The sequence below is a fragment of the Oreochromis niloticus genome, linkage group LG22 (genome assembly GCF_001858045.2).
Source record: "Oreochromis niloticus isolate F11D_XX linkage group LG22, O_niloticus_UMD_NMBU, whole genome shotgun sequence".
Lineage (NCBI taxonomy): Eukaryota > Metazoa > Chordata > Actinopteri > Cichliformes > Cichlidae > Oreochromis > Oreochromis niloticus.
In genome coordinates, this window is record NC_031985.2 from 5,936,601 (window position 1) to 5,959,465 (window position 22,865).

General features: G+C 39.0%; 1 protein-coding gene across 1 annotated transcript in view; it reads right to left on the minus strand.

Annotated features, from left to right (window-relative positions):
- grin2da (glutamate receptor, ionotropic, N-methyl D-aspartate 2D, a) overlaps nt 1-22,865 on the minus strand; it is a 238,477-nt gene that overhangs the window by 55,811 nt on the left and 159,801 nt on the right. Inside the window, 3 exon segments of the mRNA XM_025902353.1 lie at nt 4,222-4,390; nt 10,063-10,268; nt 17,894-18,008. Of these exon segments, the coding sequence (XP_025758138.1) occupies nt 4,222-4,390; nt 10,063-10,268; nt 17,894-18,008 (490 nt within the window).

The window sequence follows — 22,865 nt, forward strand, 5'->3', positions numbered from 1 at the left end:
TTTTTTTTAACCTAGTAACTTTAACTTTATTGCATTATAAGAATCAGTGTTGTTTCAGGAGACCGTGTTGGTAATAGATGGTTGTCTCCCATGTGAAATGGCATCTTACAGTTACCTTCAGTTTTGTTACTGATGTTGTTCAGATATGTCTGTAATGCAATCACTAATGATTAAATATGGTAAATTACACCTATAAAGATGGTGACAGATGATAACTGCTACAGATGCAGCAAATCAGCAGCTGCAATAATGAAAGTTTGTGTGATACAGTTAAATTTTAATGATGCAGAGTGTTACATTTTTATTTTTTACTTCTGTTCCTTTTTCACTTCCACAGCCACCCTGTTAAAGATTTATGTGTAGATTATCAGTAAAATACTGGCAGCAAAGCTGCCGGTGGGTTAGCTTTACAGTTCTCCAACTGTTCTATTATATCATGCTACTCGAATGATACCATGCTCTGAATTACAGTGCACAGCTGTATTCCTTCACTTTTTCCCCTCTGTTTGCTTATGAACAATACGTTTGAATTATATAGCTTTCTTTTCTTACAATTCCACTTAAACACTCTGTATTTTATAACTGAAGTCGATTACAACCCAGCAAGCTCAGATGGCCACATTACAGCAACTGCCAGCTATTACTCATCAGTTGTCATGTACTGTTATCTCCTGCCAGAAATTAAAAAGAAAATGTTTTTTTATGTATTTTTTGAAATACATTATTGGACATTATTGGACAGTCCTCAAAATAAAGTCCAAAGTCAGCTTAAAACATGGTGGGTTCAGTTATTCGAGATACAGCCAATACTTTAAACATCGCTCCAAAAGTGTAATGGTATTCAAAATGTATTGCTGAGCACAAATATACCCCAGGAAGCATATTGATGTAAGTATTTGACTGATTTTTTACAGCACTATCTTACAGTGTACTATTTGGATTAAAACTTGCAGAAACACTTGATCACAATGTTTTTGACTGACTATTCAAATAAATAAAATATAATAAATTCAAGTGTCGATACCTGTCGCACTGGAATTACTGTGTCTTCTCTTTTTTTGATACTTTATACTTATTGGTTAATAGATAAACCTCACAGCCTCAAATACTTTGTGTTGTTCAAAGAAGCACAGATGAGAGTGACCGAAAAGAAAAGAAAAAATCTATGTTGACGCCCTTTATTGCCTATGATATACATACTGAGCAAGTCAACACACTCTCTGTATGAGATCAATCAACCTTCTTCGAATAAGTCCAGCCAGAAACTGTTGAACCACTAAAGTTTTTTTATTGGAAAAATAGTTTGTGAAGCCTCTGGAGACCATAAACTTCTCTAAGAGTCTGATGACGCACAGGTTTTGCACTTTTCATAACCTGTCATTAGTTGCTTCTCTGCTTGTCAAACTCAATCACTCCATGGTAATTACTCCATTTAATTCAACTTGTTAATTTCAAGATTTTTGAATACAGCGAGGTCTGAAAGCAACACCTGTGACACTTCTCTCCAGGAAGTGCTTCATTGCTGCATAGACTTCAAGCTGCGAACAAAAATTATTATACTAGGGTGATTCACTGTAACGGGTGAAGAAGAAAAAATAACTTTAAGAATGTAGGAAATTACTGGCTGATTGAAAGGCATTCAGGGAAGAAGGTCATAATATAGATTCTGATAGAAATTATGAAAAATAGTAAAAACTGCCCAACTATAAAGTCTTTCACTTGAGAAGCAAGGTCACTGAGGTTTGCTGATGTCTGAGGGATTATACGCATTTGTCTTGGTGATATGTAACTTTGACAGGATATGATGGTTGGTTGGTTGGAATAGGATGAAATAGCAGCACAGAGGAGGAAAAGGACAAACAAATAAAAAAGTGCACTGCTGCATATTTTCAACAGAATTGCATATCACAGGTAAACTAACAGGGAAAAAAGAAGGTTCATGTGGGCGGAGCTGTCCCTGTGCACATGTGTTTGTCTGCTGCGATAATTAGGCAGCTTAATGAGTTACTTAGCAAAGCAGAGCAAGAGGCAGCTGGGATGCAAGAAAGAAGGTGGGGTGGGGGGTAGGAGCGGGTGAGGTGCCACCTGCATCTCTGAGGCCTATCTGAGAATGAAGCACAGCATACACAGCCTGTCCTCACAATGTGATCACATAATAATAATATTTACTCAGGACCAGTAGACACCACATTGTAATGCTTTGGATATCCTGTAAGCATAATTTTTAAACATGCAGAGTAATCCAATAGTCAACAGGCCTTCAGTGTCTCAAGAAGACACCATGAGTTGGTTTGACCATGGTAAACAAAGGTTTGGGGCAAATTACTGGAAAAGGATGAAGGGCAATAGAGTGAGAAAGAGAAACAAAGTCTTTGCATGCTGGCATTACAGCCACATTTACATACAAAAACAATTAAAGATGTGCTCTTCTAGGAATATCTTTGGAAGCTCAGGAGTGTCAAACATTAATCATTGTGGAGAAGGATTCAATGCACCACCATACAAATGAGACCCAACAAACCACAAAGCATTGCAGTAATTTGAGGTTGCACATTCAAGGTGTGCCACGGACTTCACTCTGCACTCGCCTGATCTCCATCCTATCGAACAATTACTTGAAAATATGGAAAGCCAAATATTCCTGACAATGCACAAACGTTTTTGGAACATTGTCAATTAGGATAACACGTTACAAAGTGCTGCACAGCACAAACGTGTGGAGCCCATGCCAAGTCGAGTAAATGCTTATGCAAAAACAACATGCAATCTTCAACCTTAGAATGAGTGCACACCAGAAATGTATGACTTTTTCCAAAACGGTCTTCATTTGTATGAAGTAAAACTGCCCTCACAAAGTCCACACACACAAATACACATAGACTGTGATAATTTGCATCCCCATGTTTAACTCCATGTTAAACCAACTTCATTAATCCAGCCGCCGCAGGGGGACTGGCATCACAGAAACACCATGGTATCTGCCAACACACACATGGTCATGTACAAGCAATCTCACAGTCTGCATTGTCCCTCTCTCTCTCTCTCTCTCTCTCTCTCTCTCTCTCTCTCACACACACACACACACTTCTCCAGCACTAATCTCTCTGACAGACTCCCTCCATATTTCCTCGCTCCGTCTTCGATTCAGGTCCAATCCTCTCTCTCAGTGGGTCACGTTTTAAAGGGTTTGAGGCAGGATAAAAAGAATTTCACAGGAGCCCTCAAATCAAACCCCTTTTTGTAAACACAACAAAAGAAAGAAAAACAGAATAGGAAAAATGATAGCAGCACTGTGTACTGGGAAAACGGAGAATTAAAAACATAACTACAATATCTTACTGAGACATACAAAAAAGGGTCATGGTGTGTTTGTGAGCCGGGCTGCGAAATTTTAGAACACACTCCCAGAGGAAATGCTGTGTGCAAGCTGGATCTTTTTGCTACTGAGCACACACTTTTATGAACTTTCACTTTATCTCTCCCACATGCTGCTATTTGCATTCTGTCACAGAGTGACAAGAGTTAGATACAAGTTCTTTACTTGTGCATTAAATACAAACATCCTTGAACAGAACGTAAACAGCTTTGCTAAGGAGAAGAACTAATGGCAAAAAATGTAGTACAAATTTATACTTTTGTTTAACTCTTGCATGAAAAAAGAAAACAAAGTATTATGCTTTGTTTTAAACAAATAAGGGATCAAATTTATTAATTTCATCAAGAACAAACCAAGCACACAGCTGTCACTCAGAAAACTAGGGTTCTTATGCTTATGAAACAAAATATAAAACTCCTGAATTATCACGATGAAGATTATTGACTCAGTATCATGCCTACTGTTACAGGTAACAATGTGGTCTTAACCTGAATAAGAGACTGGACAAATGAGTGGATACATGCATAGATGTGCCAGCCTATTCTAGTGTCTGTCACTGTGTAATTTTAGCCAACACCCTGTAATCAGAAGCATGTCATCTATATGCTGGTTGAGTCAGTCCTCTGCTTAGACCTTAAAAACCTTGGTGTCTCCTAAATGTAGAGATGTTAACAACACCAGTGCCTGTTTCCTATTGTCCTGCTAGGCTGGCTCCACCTTTTACACAGATGTTGAATCAACAATGTGAATAGATCTCCTGGCGACTTAATGGCAGCGCAACGTTGCCCACATCCCCCCTGGTCCCACAAATAACAGGCAGCATACAAGAGGTTTGGAAGGCTTACCTCTCCTACCATGCCGTTCCACTCCCCATCAATGTTTTTCCCATGCCTCCCATTTGTCACCAGGTAAAGGTCATAGGTGAAGCCTACAATCTTTGCGAGGCGCTTTAGGACATCGATGCAGAACCCTTTACAGCAGTGCTTCATGGGTCTAACACCATCCACCACCAGACTGTCGAGATGATGAGAGAAAGGTGACATAGTTAAAACACTCTCTTAAAAACATGTTGTAAGATTGTTTTTCAGGTCACTTTGATCTAAACAAGGTTCTTTTCTGTTAAAGAAATTGAAAATGAAAGAAGTGAGGTTCATGGGGAGTGAGAAAATGAGCATATGTTCTCCCCCTGAGGTGCTCATAACGGAGGAAGAACTAAAAGCTGAGGAAGGCGAGGAAGGTATGAATTATTATCGAGGGACTGTGAGTGGATCGATACTGACAGTTTGGCTGTTGTGTATGGGGAAGCAACGCTCGACGGGTCAGACAGTTCAGGAGGAAAAAGTGTTGCATTATTAAAATGGAAATACACTCTTTTTTTGCACTTATTTCCAATTTAAAGAAACAAATTTCCCGCAAAGACCTTCAAATGTCTCCCTTCTCCCTTGCTTCATACAGCAAACACTTTACCAAAGCATCATGCACATCTATATGGACATACGGGAATCCAAGTACATTTAGATGACTATCAGTCAAGTGCCTTCTGTGCCCTCCATCAGCTCATTATAGCTCGTGGCCATTTGATGGTCCTTCAGTCACTTAGCTATGGTCCCCTCTTGGCTCTGTTCTCTAACAATGCTGAATGTGCATTTGGCAGTCTTAACTGACAAAAGGTCAAACCCACAAGATCGAAATATTTAACTCCTCTTTACATTTGTATAGATTATAAAATTACTATTACAGAAACTGCTAAAATAAGTTTGAATGGAATGATCATGTGAAATTTAAATGGTTTGGTTGGTGTATTTTTTTTTAAAGTCAGTATTTGGTATGATTGTCTTTACTCTTCAACACTTCCTGAGCTCTTTTAGGCAAACTTTCATGTAATTGCTTTCTTCAGGAATTGTTCTTCAGGGCAGGCTTCTTGAAGGGCATTCAAAGCTCTTCTTTGGACACTGCTAATGTTTGTTCTGTTATCTGTCAAAATGACCCTACATTGCTTCAGTAATGTTGAGATCCAGGCTCTAGGGCAGGGGTGTCCAACTCCAGGCCTCAAGGGCCGGTGTCCTGCAGGTTTTAGATCTCACCCTGGGTCAACAGACCTTAATCAAATGATTAGTTCATTACAGGCCTGGAGTTCTGGAGAACTTCAAGACACGTTGAGGAGGTAATTTAGCCACTTAAATCAGCTGTGTTGGATCAAGGACACATCTAAGGCTACGTCCACACGTACACGGGTATTTTTGAAAATGAAGATTTTCTGTTTTTGTTTTTTAAAAAAAATCCCGTCCATACGTAAATGCAAAAACGAAGGAAAATGCTGGTGGGAACATGCCAAAGCAACAGGTGGCAATATATTCCTAGCCGTGTAGACCAATCAGAACCGTGTTGGCCAATCAGAAGTCTAGAAGCCTGAGTGGGAAAGAGTAAACCAAAGATTGTGCATAGAAGCAGAACTGAGTCCTATGTATGGAGGGACAGTAACTGTGCGTGTATATGTAAGCATTTAAACACTGCAGAGAGTAAAATTAACATTAACAGTATTTTGTCTAAGTCCACCATTCTAGAAATTCATTTCACCGAAACAATAACGTGGGGGCGCACACCTTTGACGCTGCGTTTTCTCCGTTTTCCTCGTCCACACGTAAATGCAAAAACAGAGTTTTCGAAAATCTCCACCCTGGCAGGAGTTTTTAAAAATCTCCGTTTTCAGTGACTGAAAACGCTGTTTACGTGTGGACGAAAGGTGCAAATGCATAGAAAAATCTGCGTTTTCAAAAATACCCGGGTACGTGTGGACGTAGCCTAAAACCTGCAGGACATCGGCCCTCAAGGGCTGGAGTTGGACACCTCTGCTCTAGGGAGACCATTCAATGGCTGATAGTGTCCCACTGTATGTTTTTCTATACAGGTATGTGTTTGATGCACTAGCAGTCAATCAGATGCCTTCCAGATAGCCCTGCATGGCGAATCAAAATCTGCTGGCACTTTTCTGCATTTATAACTCCATCAATTTTTACAAGATCCCCCAAACCACTGACTGAAAAGCAGCTCCAAACTATAACAGAGCCTCCGTTTTTTGATCTTGGCTGTAGACACTCAGAGTTGTATCTGTCTCCTAACTTCCTCCCTTCCTCAAATGTTTGAACTGACAACAAATGTTTCAGTTCAAATTGACAATTTGAACTGAAACATTTGTTGTCAGTAATTTTGTGTCAGCATTCCTCACCCTTGCTTATGAGTGGCTTCTTGACAGTTGCCCGTCCCTTTCTGATTAGGCTATTACATGAATCACATCCAGATGCATTTCTTAGGTCCTGTCTCAGATCTTTGTTGAATCTTTCTTCCCTGTTTCTTAAACACATGATATTCAGGCACTGTTCATCTGCTGTATATTTTCAGTGCTCTGTGATTCATTGGTCAATGTTCAGGCACTTAAACAAAAACACATTCCTCTGATCAAGTATGATGACTGAATATCTACAGTTCTGTTGCTCAAGATCCTTTTACAGTATGACTGACCATTTTTTGTGCATGTGTATTTTTCAAGGCATTTTACAGGAGTGATATGATACTGAAAAAGGACAAGAAACAAGTTGAGAAAAATATAGTTGCATTTTAGTGCCTGTTTGTGCTCAGGTATTTTTTTGTGTGTGTTTATTTTAAAAACTGAGCAAACAACCGTGACCTTGGTGGTGATCACAGGAGAAAATAAAAGGAAAAACAGCTTCGCAAACACAGTGCAGCAAGATCAAGGGAGCTGTGACAGGTTAAGAAAAACGACAGCAAATCAGCCAAACAGAAAATGCTTATATGTGTAATTAAAAACAGAAAAATGAGAGTAAGAAGCAAGTATAGAAATGTATATAATGGAACGTAATAAAAAGAAGTGGGCTGATTAGTAAAAGAGCAAACTTGACTCTCAGCCAAAATAATTGATGAAGGATGAACTTGTTATCTCTCTGTTGGCCAGGTCATATACTGGCAGGAAGGAAGCTTATCTGGGAGAGACAAGGGGTGCAGAACACACACACACACACACACACACACACACACACACACACACACAGTGCTCAATTTCTGTCAGTCTTTCAATGTTTGCCTCAGATGAAACTTAACTGCAGGACAAGAAAAGAAAGACAAGATTAACCTGCCTTTGCTTTGCTTCTTCCATCATGCTTTTATTAAAGAGCTGTAAGAAATCCATGTTTCTTTCAACACTCTTTAATCTGATGTCAACTAACTTCATATATACACACAGATAGAGAGACAGAGATGCTGTGACACAAATGTATTTTCTCAAATTCAGCCAAAATAATTCAGCTGTTTTTTAGTCTTTAATCGACTGATTGCAGAAGGAAAGCCTTTCTTTAAACCTTTTTCTGTATGTACACTCCACCTGGAAACAATAACGATTTACTGTCCTGTTCTTTGATGTGTGGCCAGACAGCTCAATTTTACATTGGATTAAGGCAGAGGACCTTGTGGTTTCAGGATGGTCTTTATCTAACCACTTTTTGAAACTTCTTTCTCACTTTCTACTACAGTTTACCAGCTGATAAGAGCTCAGAGAAAATAACACTAGGAGAAAACACTTATTATGTACTGAAGCACCTCTTGTTGTAACACTCTTGATGTATTCGCAGATAGAAAATTGGGGTATCTAGTCTTCTGTTTCTCTCAGCTTATGGCCAAACTACAGGTCATCTTGCCTTGCCACCTCTTTCAGATTGTTACAAAAACATATTGCAACTCTATTTCTATTTGTTTTCACAGCAATTACTTTGTTTTTCATATTTTTGTGTATACCTATGGTGGTTGTTGGAGGTCAAACGCCCTGCAAATTAAGAAAAGCCAGCAAATGGGAAAAATACAGCAAAAGCTAAAAATAAATAAATAAACGGATAAACAAAAGGACTCGGTAAACACAACAGAAGAGATTGTGAGGAGAAAATAATATGATGGGGAAAAAAAACTAATTGCAAAAATACATCATCAGTATTATTTGAATTATGCAATAAGAACAGATTTTTCTTGCATTTTTTTTCTATCTCACAACACCAACAAACCTCCTTGTTATTTGAAGTGCTGTTGCATGTTTCAGTTTCTGTCACTTCTGCAGCTGTTTTGTGACACTATTTCCTTTTTAACTTCTATGTTTTTGTATGCTTTTGCAGTATTTTCCTATTTGCTGATGTTGTTATAAGTTGCAATGCACCTGACCTCTCAGGGCCACCGTACATCCAATATATGGGCCGTTTATCAATGCCCAAGTACGCGAGTACGTACTCGCGTTCTCGGTGAGTACGTACTTGCCGAGAACGCACGGGAGTACGTACCCGCCGAGAACGCGAGCACGGACTCGTGGGCCGTCTCTCAATTCTCAAGTACGCGAGCACGGACTCGTGATTTGTACCAGCGTACGTGATGATGTCACAGGTCCGGAGTTTTTACTGCCGTCCCCTCCTAATTTAACTGTGAGTAACATGTTATGAAGCTTAACTTTAATCACAGCCAAACCGGTTTACTCAGGAACAAATAAAACACTGAAATAAACCAAACATTAACATTTAGAAGTGATCTAAGTGACTTATATATCATTTTTAACCTCAGTAGTGAAACCTCTATTAATAAAAATAGTGTACATGTACATATGTGTACATACCTTAATAAAAACAAGCAGGTGAGATGTTAGAACGCTTTTATTTCTATTCTACTGGACACTCAATACTATAGACAGCTGCTGGGGTTTCTTTAACCTGAGTAGTGAGAAGACCGCGAGCGGGCGGGGAGGGGAGGGGGGGGACGATGTGCCGGGAGTCCGCTGTTGAGTTTTGGACGAAATGCATTCTGGGATATATAGCTGTCCCAAGTCTACACCGATGCATGCTCGATAAAACGGGCGGATCGAGAACACATCCGGGACTTTTTCGCGTTCTCGGTTTGATGCGTACTTCGAATTGGAACAGTACTTGGTCTCCGACTGATGACGTATCACGAGTACACGAGAACGCAAGTACGCACAAGTACGCATATTGATAAACGCCCATGATCTCTCTCTGTGAGCCAAACCAAAGGTTTCACCACTGCAGTGATGAAGACAGTGTGGCACTTTCAGTAGCTTAGTGTAGACGTGCACATTTTCAGGCTAAAGATGGATTTTTGGATGGTATGAATAACCATTTAATTTGTGGAGTGTTTAGAAGTGTTTTGTTTTGTTTATTGCTTAGAAGATTGCCTTTATATACATAAATCATATAAACTAAAATACCATCTCAACCAGTTTTTATACATGCATGAAAACTCGAAAAGTTTGACATTACCAGCTAGAGCAGTGTATGAGAATGCAAATGACAGATTGTACATTAAATGGTGTTTAACTGAGCAATTATGCGTGTCTTGTTCATACCCATGAGAGAACAGCACATTACATTTTTCAACAAAATCACAGCGATCTGATGTCTCCTCATTCCTAGCTACCAGTAGGAAAACTGAGCCCAGAGCCGAATATATGCCCTCTACTTGTGAGGAACGGCATTTCCAAATGTTCTCCTGATCTCGTGTGGAGTTGATGTGTGGAAACAGCTAGACACTTGAATAATTGAATATTTGTTTGCAATGCAATGAATGGATTATTTGATGTTTTCACTTCACTGTTCGTCCATCCAGGGGTGGTGGTTGTGAATTACCTGGAGTTAACGGGCATGCGGCAGGGTACAGAGTCCCGGATGCAGGAGCCAGTGCCTGGGTCAGCAGGTTCCACTATGACAAAAGGCCTCTCCTCCAATGTGACCACTCGAAGATGTTGGGAGTCATCCAGGGGCTTCAAGAAAGAGCCATAGCGAGACCAGGGGTGATACCGTAGTCGCAGGTGTCCGTTCTCCCACCAGCCAACCTGTAGAGCATACAAACCCACAATCAGCTTATTTCAGGACATGTAGCTGCAAATATCTGGTCACTTCTATATTTGTATGTTGGTTTAAAATATAGTGCAATATAATTAGAAAATGTTTACGTTCCTTGTCCACGTCATCTCTAAGCCTGAGACTGGGTACCTTATGTTGAAAACTCATTTCAAGCATCTGGCCCTCATAGGGTCAGCTTATATGTTGTGCACTTATATCCTTCTCTCACCCCAACCGGTCGCAGCAGATGGCCCCGCCCCTCCCTGAGCCTGGTTCTGCCGGAGGTTTCTTCCTGTTAAAAGGGAGTTTTTCCTTCCCACTGTCGCCAAAGTGCTTGCACATAGGGGGTCATATGATTGTTGGGTTTTTCTCTTTATCTATTATTGCACTGTGCAATATAAAGCGCCTTGAGGTGAGTGTTGTTGCGATTTGGTGCTATATAAATAAAATTGAATTGAATTGAATTATAACACCATCACATAAAGTCGCCATTGTGACTATGCCCTGCTCAACTTCATCACTTCCTCATCACTGTTTGAGGCACCTTTTTCATAGCATAATACTCTGGTAGACATTGTCTGAAGGAATAATTAGTTTTGCAGTCATTGGACCAAAAATGCTTTGCAGGATCGATAATCATACAGAACATTGATTTTCTACCCTTCTCTTGTCAATAATTTGACAATAATCACCACCACTTCCTACACAGGCTTTTAAAATCAATATTTAGAATATTTGATTTTCTTTATATTTTTACTTCTGTTTACTCTCACACACAGAGACACAGGCACAGCTCATTGTAACACAGCTCGTCTTCTGTTTACTATAAAACAAATCATTGCTGCTGCAGCTGCAGAGGTAATACACATCACTATCTGAGCACCAGAGGACCCTTTTCATTCAAAGACCAAACACTCAAACACTCAGTGATGAGAGTAGCAATTGCAAAGATTGTTTCAGGCCAACTCACTGTTACAACAGTCTGCTTTTACTAAGTAGCAAAGCACATTCAATTACAAGACTATAAATATTCTTAAAATAAGAGCTGCCTATGAGTTTACATCAATATGAATAAATCTGGCAATGGATAAATGAATGATAAATGAGGTTTTAGTTCTTTTGTGACAGTTATCTTTGACTCTTTGGTCCTACCCATCAGTTTTATTTTACATAGTTTAAACCAGTAAGAATACATGCAATTTTTTTTCAACAGTGGCCTCATAAACCACTATTAAGTGATGTCTGCCTCTATTTTACTCTGCTGGTCTGTCATGTACGTACACAACAGCTGCAAATTGTAGTAATCAAGCTCTCCAAGCAAAACCTCTCATAAAGCTGCAGAAACAAGACGATTCTAAAAGCATTATAAATTATGGTGTCGGCATCATGAAGCTTGAGTAAAGAGTGATTTAATTAAATATATTCTGATATACACAGAGATCAAAACAAGACATCAAGATGTGAGCATTCAGTCTCTAGATCCAGCTATAGAGGCTGTGTCTATATCTGACTCAAACAGGAGTTGCTGTATTTTTAATTCTCATTAAATATGAAAAAAGGCTTTTGATAAGAACAGGTAAGTATTGATGAGCAGAGACATGGAGACTTTGAAAAGTTCTAAGGCTGTGGCCTTGAGATTTTAAAGGGGAGCAATGGCACAGACCTCAAAAAATCAGTAAACTCCAAAACTGTAGGTTTGTTTTGTAAAAAAAATTAGATAAAATCATACCTACACTGCAGCTTTTTTAGTGATGCAATCTAATACATGCATCACCTGTGCTGACATTATCGATCACTGGTCAGTCTAACCAAAATGCCTCAAATGGTTTTCTTATTGTCACCACACTTATTCTGCATATTATTTTAACAATTTGCATTCGTTTTTAAAAACCTAATATGATTTTCTGAGCATCTATCCTCCATAGGTGGCTGGGAGTGTACAGTGTGTACAAGTCCACTCTGAAAGCCTGGTCTCCCGTAAAGTACCTTCTGAATCACTGTAATCGATCCACAACTCTTATCAAGTCCACAGTGCACATACATTGTGATCCCTCTGTGTTGTGAGATTGTAAAACTCTTATTACACTTTTAAACTCAACTGAAATTGGATTAGGCCTTGTGTGGTTTAAGATTATAGCTCTCTTATCACATTGATTAAAAAGGTAGTCATCGTTCTTATTTTATTTGCTCATTGATCCTCTGTAAACTCCAATGTTTACGCTTCTCTCAAAGAACAAACAAATGCAATACGACTTGCTGTACTGTTGCATCACATAACAGCTTACTTCATAAAATTTACAGAACAAGATTTTCAAATCCTCATGTGAAATAAGGCTTGACAGCTGAACATCAAAAATCAACAAGAATCCTTTCATTTCCAGCATTATTTGTATTGGAGTGCACATTCTTACAACAAATTAGACAACATTATAATCCATTCATCTATTCACTGCCACAGTTCCTCATCACGTAAAACCAACAGAACTGTATCATCTGCAAAAAGCAGAGAAAAGATCCTGAGAGGACTGAACTTTACACACTTGGCTGCATCTAAAAGTTGGCCCTTAAAAAGTATGGACTAGAATCGGTAGCATCCCAGCAGAGTCCAACAAGCAATGTGAACCAAGATCCCTGTTGATGTACACGGTGTCCAGCACATATGGCCTTAAATCACATGATATGATTATTGCGCTCACATTGACCAGCTGAAACGTCCAGTAACAAATGATCTCCCTGTGAGCATGAAGCATGTTCTGACATGGAGGAGAGAATTAACAGTCATTAATGAGCGACTATGCAAACAGCGTTCCCTGCTCCCACAGACTACATTTTTTTAAAACTATGCAATCTAGAGATTAGTAACACCTGATACCCATTTTATATAATTGATATATCATTCTTGAGATTGTGAAGCAAAGCATCATTGTCATCATATGACCCCTCAACTTGAATGTAGGGAATAAACCTCCCAAAATCTGTGGGAAACTGGAGCAGTGTCTCAATCCTAATGATGAAAGCATAACTGTGCTTTCATCATTAGCTGTGAACCACCTGTATTTTTTTTATTTAACCCCTTCTGTGCTCTGCACGTTTCTGGTAAATCTCTGCAGTAATTTTAAGGCCCAAAGCAACTCCACAGGTAAGAGAGTGCAGACTATCATCGACATCACAGCGGATTCCTTTGTCAAACATTACAGTTAATATAAATCTTCTCTAGCTAACATTAGTGCATTCAAACAGCTCTGTGACCTGCTGCAGAAGGACAATGACTTCCAAATCCTGTTCCAAATATTCTCTCTATCCTATCACTGGTAAAATGTACAGGAATCACTGGCAAAATATTTACAGAATACTGTTATAAAAACAATCCTCTACTTTGTACATTGAAAGTATCACCACCTCCTAATGATCATGAAATAAGAGCCTTCTACAGACAATACTACACTTTCATTTGTATGTTTGCAAAGTTAAAACCTAGCTTCAGAATATATTCCCCTTCAGGTACAAGGACTGAACTGAAAATGATTTAAAAAGCAGCCAACTTTGAAACACCTTCATAAAGCCTGGAGAGCACAGAGTCTGGCCTCTCTTATACTACATCCAGAGAAATTAAGGGTCGCTCAAGACTTTTGCACAATGTCAAAGTTAAAGAAATTTTAACCTAACAGAAAGCATGTAAGCCATGCTTATAATTCAAATAGAAGTCTGAACAAGTAACAATCCAGCAAACAATAAAATGAAACATTAAGTTCTAACAGTCTCAGAAATAACCTCCACATCTGGTTTGAGATCTATAAGGAAGCCTGTGTGCAACAATATCATTTTCTTTTTTTAAATTTTCTTTTATATTACAGCACTGTGCAAAAGTTTCAGGCAGGTGTGAAAAATGCTGTAAACAAAGAATGCTTTTAGAAATATAAATGATTGTTTATTGGCCCCAAATGTATTCTGCAGCAGGACAACGACCCCAAACACACAGCCAAAGTCATTAAGAACTATCTTCAGCATAAAGAAGAACAAGAAGTATTGGAAGTGATGGTATGACCCCCACAGAGTCCTGATCTCCTCATCATCGAGTGTTTCTGGGATTACATGAAGAGACAGAAGGATGTGAGGAAGCCTACATCCACAGAAGATCTGTGGTTAGTTCTCCAAGATTTGGAACAACCTACCAGCCGAGTTCCTTCAAAAACTGTGTGCAAGTGTACTTCGAAGAACTGATGCTGTTTTGAAGGCAAAGGGTGGTCACAACAAATACTGATTTGATTTACATTTCTCTTTTGTTCATCCACAGCATGTTGTTGATTGATAGAGGTAAAGACCCTACAATAATACTGAGAAAATCTTCTGTAGCTAACATTAGAAATTGTGTTTGTGTCCATGATGAATTTAAACACACTGTTCTTTTATCTCTAATTTCCATTGCATGTCTCATCCTTAAGTTGATAAATGCTCTTTTTTCACCCCTAAATGCCAAGTACAGTATGTTTGTCACCTAGTTAGCATTTCTGTAAATCTGCCGTTTTGTGTGGTTGTGGCCTGGTAAACCAAAGATAATGAGCAAAATGCTGAAATGCTCGACACAGTTGGGGTAAACTTCCCTATCGGGAAATTTCTCTACAAAATAACCTGAGCATAAGATATAAAAGAGCAGCACAACAGTCACCTTTGTGAGCAACAGTGCAACATAAACTCTTTCAGTTTCTCTGCTTGCTGCAGACAGGTTAAAAAAAAAAAAACTATCTTTCCCAAGCGTATGGAAAACAAGTCAGAAGCCTATCTCCTCTGTCAGTATTGCAGCCTTCATTCAGCAAAAATTCAATACAGTAAAGGTGAGATGCTTCAGAAAAGGGCTGAAGATTGTACTATGATTCCCACTGATAGAGCAGTACTTCAGTTTGCTGCCTCTTAGCACCAGGCAGAACTATAAATCTTGGCTCTCGTGTAAGATTAACTATTGCCAGAAGACTGAAGAAATACAGAGCTCAAAAGCAAAGAGAGACGGGGTGAGAAAAAACATAACTAAAAAAGCTGAGACTTTACAAAATAAGTGCCCCTTGTTCAGCAGTTACTAAGCATCGTCAATATTGTCACTGATCTGAATCTTGATGTGAGGCTTGTTATCTGCTGCAAAACAATCACCACCGTCACCACCACCACCCTCAAACTACAAAAAGCATTGCAGTGCAGCACTGTCAAGTTAATATGTTTTATCAAGAATGTGGGCAAGTGAAGAGAGAGTCTTAGAGGCCCTCTCAGATCATATATTTACCATGACACACAGAGAAGAAGTGAAGCTGGTGACAAAAGAATGGCAAAATGAGACTGTACAACTGAATCTGACATCAAACAGAGCAAAACATTTCATTTATTCTCTCAAATACTTCCACAGTTTCTTACTGTCTCTTTGATATATTGTTCATATTTCATGGTTTAGTTCACTATAATCATATGCTGTATAATCAGCATAATACAATGAGGACCAAATCTTGCAATTGCAGTATGACCACCTCTGTAAAAGCAGATGTTTTGGCTATTTGCTGATCTTTGCAGGCGTGCATGCCCCAGCAAATACACCCTAAGTCATATTGTACTACACTCTGAGAAACCTAAAAATGCTGGCAGCCAGTGCCAGTGGTGCCTCAGCCTCCTATAGTAGATGCACCTATGGTATGAATTTGAAGTTCTAGGTGATTTTCAGAAAAGTTGACATCTGACCTCGACCTTGAAGTCAAGGTCACTGAGATTTAAAATTTTCTGAGATTTTCAGTCGCCATGGTAAATAATTTCGAAATCCTTGGTGACATCGTTCGTCAGTTATTGCATTTACAAGACTTTGAGAAAACCTGACCTCTGACTTCGACCTTTAGGTCCTCGAGTTCACTGAAATTCAAACTTGTCCAAGATTTTTAGCAGATGCACCTACAGTATAAAGTTCAAACTCCTACAATATCTTTTTCTCGAGTTATTGCATTCACAATCTTGGACCTGGGTGAGCTTTTACCCCTGCAGGGTAAAAACAGTTACCATCTTAAATGTGAAAGTTCATGAAAGTAAGAAAAAACAAAACAAAACACTGGATAAGTGTGGCCTGGTTAGAAGGGTTCCCAGGAGTAAAGCGTCCAACTTCTAAAAAGAACGCTTTGCAAAGTTGCATCTGCATAACCCACAGGAGTTCTGGAACAATGTCCCTTGGACAGACAAGATCAAAGAGGACATGTTTGGACAAAATGCACAGCGGCACATTTGCAGAAAACAAAATATAGCTCAAACACTTCATACCAATTGCCAAACATGGTGGTGGGGGGGTAATTTGGGCTTTTGCAGCCACAGGAACTGGGTACCTTGCTGTCACTGTCACAAACTCCTCTGTACATCAAAGTATTCTAGAGTCAAATGTGAGGCCATCTGTCTGACAGCTAAAGCTTGGCCAAAAGTGGGTTATGCAAAAGGACAAAGATCCAAGCACAACTCAAATCTACAACTGAATGGCTGAAAAGACAATTTGAGTTTTGAGTGGCCTGACCAAAATTCACTCTGACTGAAATGTTACGGCAGGACTTTGAGAGAACAGTGTATAAATGGATGCCTGCAAACTTCAATAAACTGAAGCAACATGAGGAACAGAAGTGGTGATGTGAGAGACATTAACATAAACAATCACGTGATTGAAATTTCCTTCGAAAATTACAGTATTGACAGATTTGTTCAAAACAATATTTCCTTATTGTTAAAAATAATTTGCAAAAATACTTGTGATTCTAATATTATTTTAGTTTGCATACTATAATTTGCTGTAAAAAATATTGATACTTGTTGTTCCTCAAAGACATGTATTCACAGGATTCTGTGTCGTCTTCTCTTTAAATGCTCCTTAAATCATTTTAAATGGATCTTTTGTCCAGATTCTTACATGAATACTCCTTAAATGCTGCATAGTGCTGAACTTTTAGGTCAGTGTTGAGCGACTGTAGGCAGGTAACACACTACAACAATGAGGGACTTACTGTGATGCTATGCAGTTAAAACAATGTGCTTGTGTGTGTGTGTGTGTGTGTGTGTGTGTGTGTGTGTGTGTGTGTGTGTGTGTGTGTTTCTTTAAAAGGCAGATTTTTTTTCCTTTAAGGTTTTCATTCTCAAAATTAGGGAGACCTTGAGTCTGCTACTTGCCAGTAAACATATTGAGTCTTAAAGGTCAGGAGCAAATGGAACACAGTGGGAAGAACACAAAGGTTTACTTGTTTCTCTCAGGTCGAAGGAAAGCTTGAGGAATTGAAAGTACCCACAGAGGGAAGACCTTGGATTTAGTACTATTACTGTACAACTGCTCCAGATGGCCCCTGATGGCAAAGATATTGGACTGTGCAGTAGCACCTACTAACAAGGCTGAAAAACACAGACAGGAGTAGAAGGATAGAAAGGAGGGAGCCTGGGGGAGATCTAATATTGGAGAGAGGAAAGGAGGAAGAAGAGATGAGCTTCAGGCAGAGAGAGCATAAAAGGTGAAATTGAGCAGTGATGAGTTAGCATGTTTGATGGTGTGTGAAATTGTGGTTAGCCTATCTAGTTGCTACGTTTGGGTAATTAGTGCCAATTTACACAGATATGTACTGACCTCCTCCCAGCCTCTCCCGTTGGAATAGGAGATAACATCAAGCAGCGGTTTGGATAAGTAGCCGTCACTGTTGAAAGAATAGTCCCGTCCACCTATGGATATATTGGTGAAGTACCTGCAACACAGATTGGAGAGCAGATGAGTTCTTATATATACATATGAAATCAATCAATTTGAGTGGAATAGAAAATGGAAATGATGATATGTTTCTGCTGTTTTTAAGGCATTAATTTGTTATTAATTTGTCTCATTTAATTTGCAACAAAGTTCTCTTTGTTTCCAGCAAAGCGTCTTTTGTATGATTTGCCATCTTATTTTTTCACTAACGGATTTCTATGATATCTACTGAGTGCATCCATGAACCCACAGCATTAATCTCTGCGCACTTCTACTCTATTCTTATCCTTGTCATCCTGTGTCTAATGCTAAAGTTCTAGGAAATCTACAACACACAATTTTTAACCTTATTACTTCTTATAGAAATTAAAAATAGCAGAAACGTTGAGCAATTTTTGCTTCTTTTTATTAGAAAGAAATAAAGAAGCAAAAGGAAAAAGAAAAAGTCCAGAAACAAGACTCAAGTAATCAGAGCTGTGAAGGTAGAGCTGAGACCTTCACTGCAGGGAACAAACATCAGGGATTCTGTGCTAAAGACAAAACACATTTCTAAGAGGAAATCACATTGTTGAGGTGCTGAGACCATGAGGTGAAGCAAAGACAAGATGAGGACGTGAGATAAAGCGGTAAATTCGCTAAAATGTTTCCCCGACTTCAACTACAACAGCGGGAGGCTTGCAGAAGAACAATATGAGTGTAAGCCATGAAGGTCTTGAGCGCACTTTTAATACTTGAAAAGAAGCAAGTACTGTAGTATTGGTGCAAGACAGAGATAGTGAGAGAGAAAGAGACGGCTTTGCCTTTGATGTTTTGTAATGAAACATCTACCCTAAAAGCACCTGGAAAAGAGCACATCAAAGCATCCTAATGAAGCCATCCTGCATGCTCCCAAAAACAAGCAACCTCACTGAAAGAAAGCCTTAACAACTCAAGTAACCCTTAATCAACGGTAATCAGTCGTGGAAACACAAAAAATATACACTGCAGAAACAAGATGAAAAAGTGATATACCGTAGTAACTAAACTGTTAGCAGCCCAACATCTGACTATATTGAAAAAAAAATTTGATTGAATTTGGTGAGTTTGATTAATATTAATTCAGATGTGTGCAGGCCCATTCCCACAGGTGGATAAAATCAGTCTACCTCTGCAAACATTTATGAAAGATTTGGTTGTTCTAAAGAGCTCACTGAATTTCAGCATGTGACTGTAATAAGATACCAACAGTGCAAAGAGTGGAATTATTACAAAGTGGAAGCATTTTGAAACCACAGCATCTCAGCCGGGCAACCTCAAGTTAAAGAGTGGGGTTGCTGAGTGCTGAGGTGGCAACGACCTGTTGACTCAGGATCTGCAGAGCTCTAAAGCACCTCTGGTGTTAACACCAACACAAAAACTGTGTACTGGGAGCTCCATGACATGGGTTTCCAATATAGCCACAGAACCTGGGCACCTTGCAGTCAATGTGTCAACCATGAACTTCTCTGTATACCAAAGTATTCTAGAGTCAAATGTCCGACAGCTAAAGCTTGGCTGAAACAAGTTTATGCAACAGAAGAACAATCTTGTGCACACCAGAATGGTTGACAAAGAAAGGAACCAAGGTAATGCAATTGTACAAAGTCCAGACTTCAACCTGATTGAAATGTTGTGATGGGAACTTGCAAGTGACAGCAAACCTCAAACTGAACCTCCCTTGTTATGATGAGTGGATCAAAACTCTTCCACAGTGATTTAAAAAGACTGATAAAGTCATCTAGAAAATTATTACTTCAAGTTATTGCTGATAAAGATGGTTCCACAAGCTATGGAATTGTTGATTGTACTACAGTTACTATGGCCGTTGTCTTTGGACTGTGGGAGGAGCTGCAGTACCCAAAGAAAGCACATGAAAAACATGCAAACTCCAAACAGAAAGGCCCAAGCTGACCAGAATCCTTGATCCTTGAACCTAGCACCTTTTTTGGCATGCAACTGCGACTCAAATGCACAATCAACTCAAAATATACTCCAGTCACAAACTCTTAGATCAGAATAATTATCGAAGAGATACCTATAAATAATCAAACAAGCATCAACCCAGTTTTTTCAGCATCATTTCCAGTGATCGTAATAAACTGAATAATGCCAAATCTACTGCAAATTGTGTCACATTCAGAATATTTAATGGATATTAACCGGTTTATACTTGTTCAAAAAATGTCTCAAAAATGAGGCTAAAAGCCTGCTGTCATAACCTTTCCCATCCAGGTTCACAGCGCAGAACCGCTGTCAATACAAGAGCTCTCAGTCATTTTACCTATTTTTCTGTTTTAAATTCAGCACAATGAACAGTAAAGGAGCACAAGTGAAATGAGATTTGGCTCCTTTATGAGCAACAAATGGTGGATTCAGTTGACTTTGTCTCCACTTCTCAAAGGGAAACTGGCAGGTCTATAGCCGCTGCTTCAAAATAAAAAAAAGGTGGAAAAAGCCCAACTTTCAGCATGGTCATGCAATGTATGCACAAAAATGATAATTCACTTCACGGTTTATAAGCAAGAGATTTGGGCAAAACTGAACTGCAACTTTAACTTGTCATTAGCAAACAAACAGACAAACAGAAAATCATGAGGCTGTGAATTCATTTTCGGTTATATTAAAATAAATTTCTACCCTTTTATATAACCATAACAGCCATAAAACACCACAGCTGCCATTATATCAGAGTAACACTGGAATACAGTTGTGTATATGATCATCTCAGGCTTCAGCAGCCGAAACAGCGAGAACACCTTCAGCACATCAGCTACAGATGTAACCTCGTAGACCACGCACCTCTGATGGCATTTTTACAAAAAGAAGGCACTTGTGCCTGTGCCTCTGAATTCATGACTACCCATTTCATGACTGGAAAGTGTTTGACTTTCCTTGCAGGAATGTTATAATGGAAGGCTTCTAACCCGCTGCTGTGCCCACAAGCAGCTGATGTTGCCTGACATCTGGCAGGCCCCCAAGGTCTTCAGTATTTCTGTTTCACCTGCTTTTACACCTGAGAAAAAGTCTGCCTCGAGGCTCGCAGTGGCACGAGTAAGAAATGTCTCCATCCCTTCTGCCAGGTAAAGCTGGATTGCAGCTGAGTGTAGGCTACAATGTCACACCCCCCACCCTCACCTCCCTTTTTTTCCTTTTACTTCCACTATCCTTTTATCCTTTACTCTGCCTCTGCTTCTTACTTCCACCCTACCATTTCAAATTCTCTTGCTTTTCCCCCCCACACGCACTACAGTACAGCGCAGAGATGCAGGGAACCAGCAGTGACAGCAGCAAGAAACTCTGAAAGAGCAGCAGGAGGTGGAGGAGGTTGAGAGAGAGCATGAGAAATAAAGATAAGGTGGAAGGGAAAGAAAGAAAATCTTGGAAACTGTGACTAGAATAAAAGTAAGAGACGGGGAGAGAGACGGAGAGAAAGAAGAGTGCAACAGAAGAGGGAGACAGACGCAGACAGCGAGAGCATACGCAATACAGAGAATAAGACAAAGAGTGCTGCGTGGCACAGAAACATGATTCACTGAAGTGCTTCACTGAAATGGGTACCATCAAATAGGTCTGCTACTGGTATGAACCAGCAGCTGCTGCAGGAAAAATCCAAAAGATGAATTTAAGAATCTCTTTAACCTGCAATGTAAATTTAACAACCATTTCTCTCCCCAACAATGTCAACTCAGAGGAATAGTTAATAGCATAACAGTTCATTATTTTACTTTTCAAGGCAGAGATAAGATGCAACGAGTCACCTCTCAGTAAGTGCAAGGTTTCATCTCAATGGTTTATTCTGTTATTCATAAATGGATCAATGACAGAAATCACCAGAAATCCCAAAGAGGCAATGGCATTGGCTTTGTAACAGGAAGCAACTGGATATAAGGGGTGCTTCATGTATTTTTAAGTGTCACGTTTTACTGAGTGCCTTTACTCTAAAGACCCTTTACAAGATCGCTGTTGTATGTGTGATCTCTTCGAGCACTTTTTAAAGACCCGTGAGTTCCTTTTCTATGAATGTTTGTGTACAGATTTGTTCTCAGAGTGTGCTGAGCTGCCAGCGCTGATGCTAACTGCCCAGATTTTCCTCTACATGTACCAAAGAAACACCTGCTAAAGCCTCAGGAATCACTTTTGTTTTGAAAACCAAAAAAACCCAAAACATAATTAAACATTTTTGTCCCAGTTTTGTTTTTTTCACCTTCTTATGTCACTACTCATACAAGTATTTGAAATTTAAAAGAAATCACTTGATTTTTTTCTTTATCATTATTATCATTATTATTATTATTATTATCATCATCATTATCATTTTTATTCAGGGTAGGTCACTGGTAACTGCTACCTTTACTACACTGTTAAGCATGAATATCCCAATACCCCTTTCTTATTATTCTTATTATATTCTTATATTATCTTATATTCTTATATTATTATTATGTTTTTATAAATGTTGGGATAATTATCCAAAATTTAACATATAATTTGTAAAAAATAAATAAACAGGGACTGAGATGGAAGTCTGATGGAATTTATATTTTGGTTCACCTTGTTTATGCAGTTTTACACTTTATTCATATTTGCAAATTTCAGTTAAAATGTTCATCTTATTTTCATAAGCTAGCTAGAGACACAGTGACACAAGTTTTGTCTGTCATGGAAGCTTCTGTAGAAGCAGTTAATAGCAGCTTGATCCATAAAAAACCTACACAGCTTTGTTAGTCTCTTCTACACCAGTGCTTAATGTTTAGCCAACTTTAAAGTCATCACATATACATATTTTTTAGATTCAATATGTTTTTAAAAGTGAATGAAAACAAATAAGTTTAAGTAA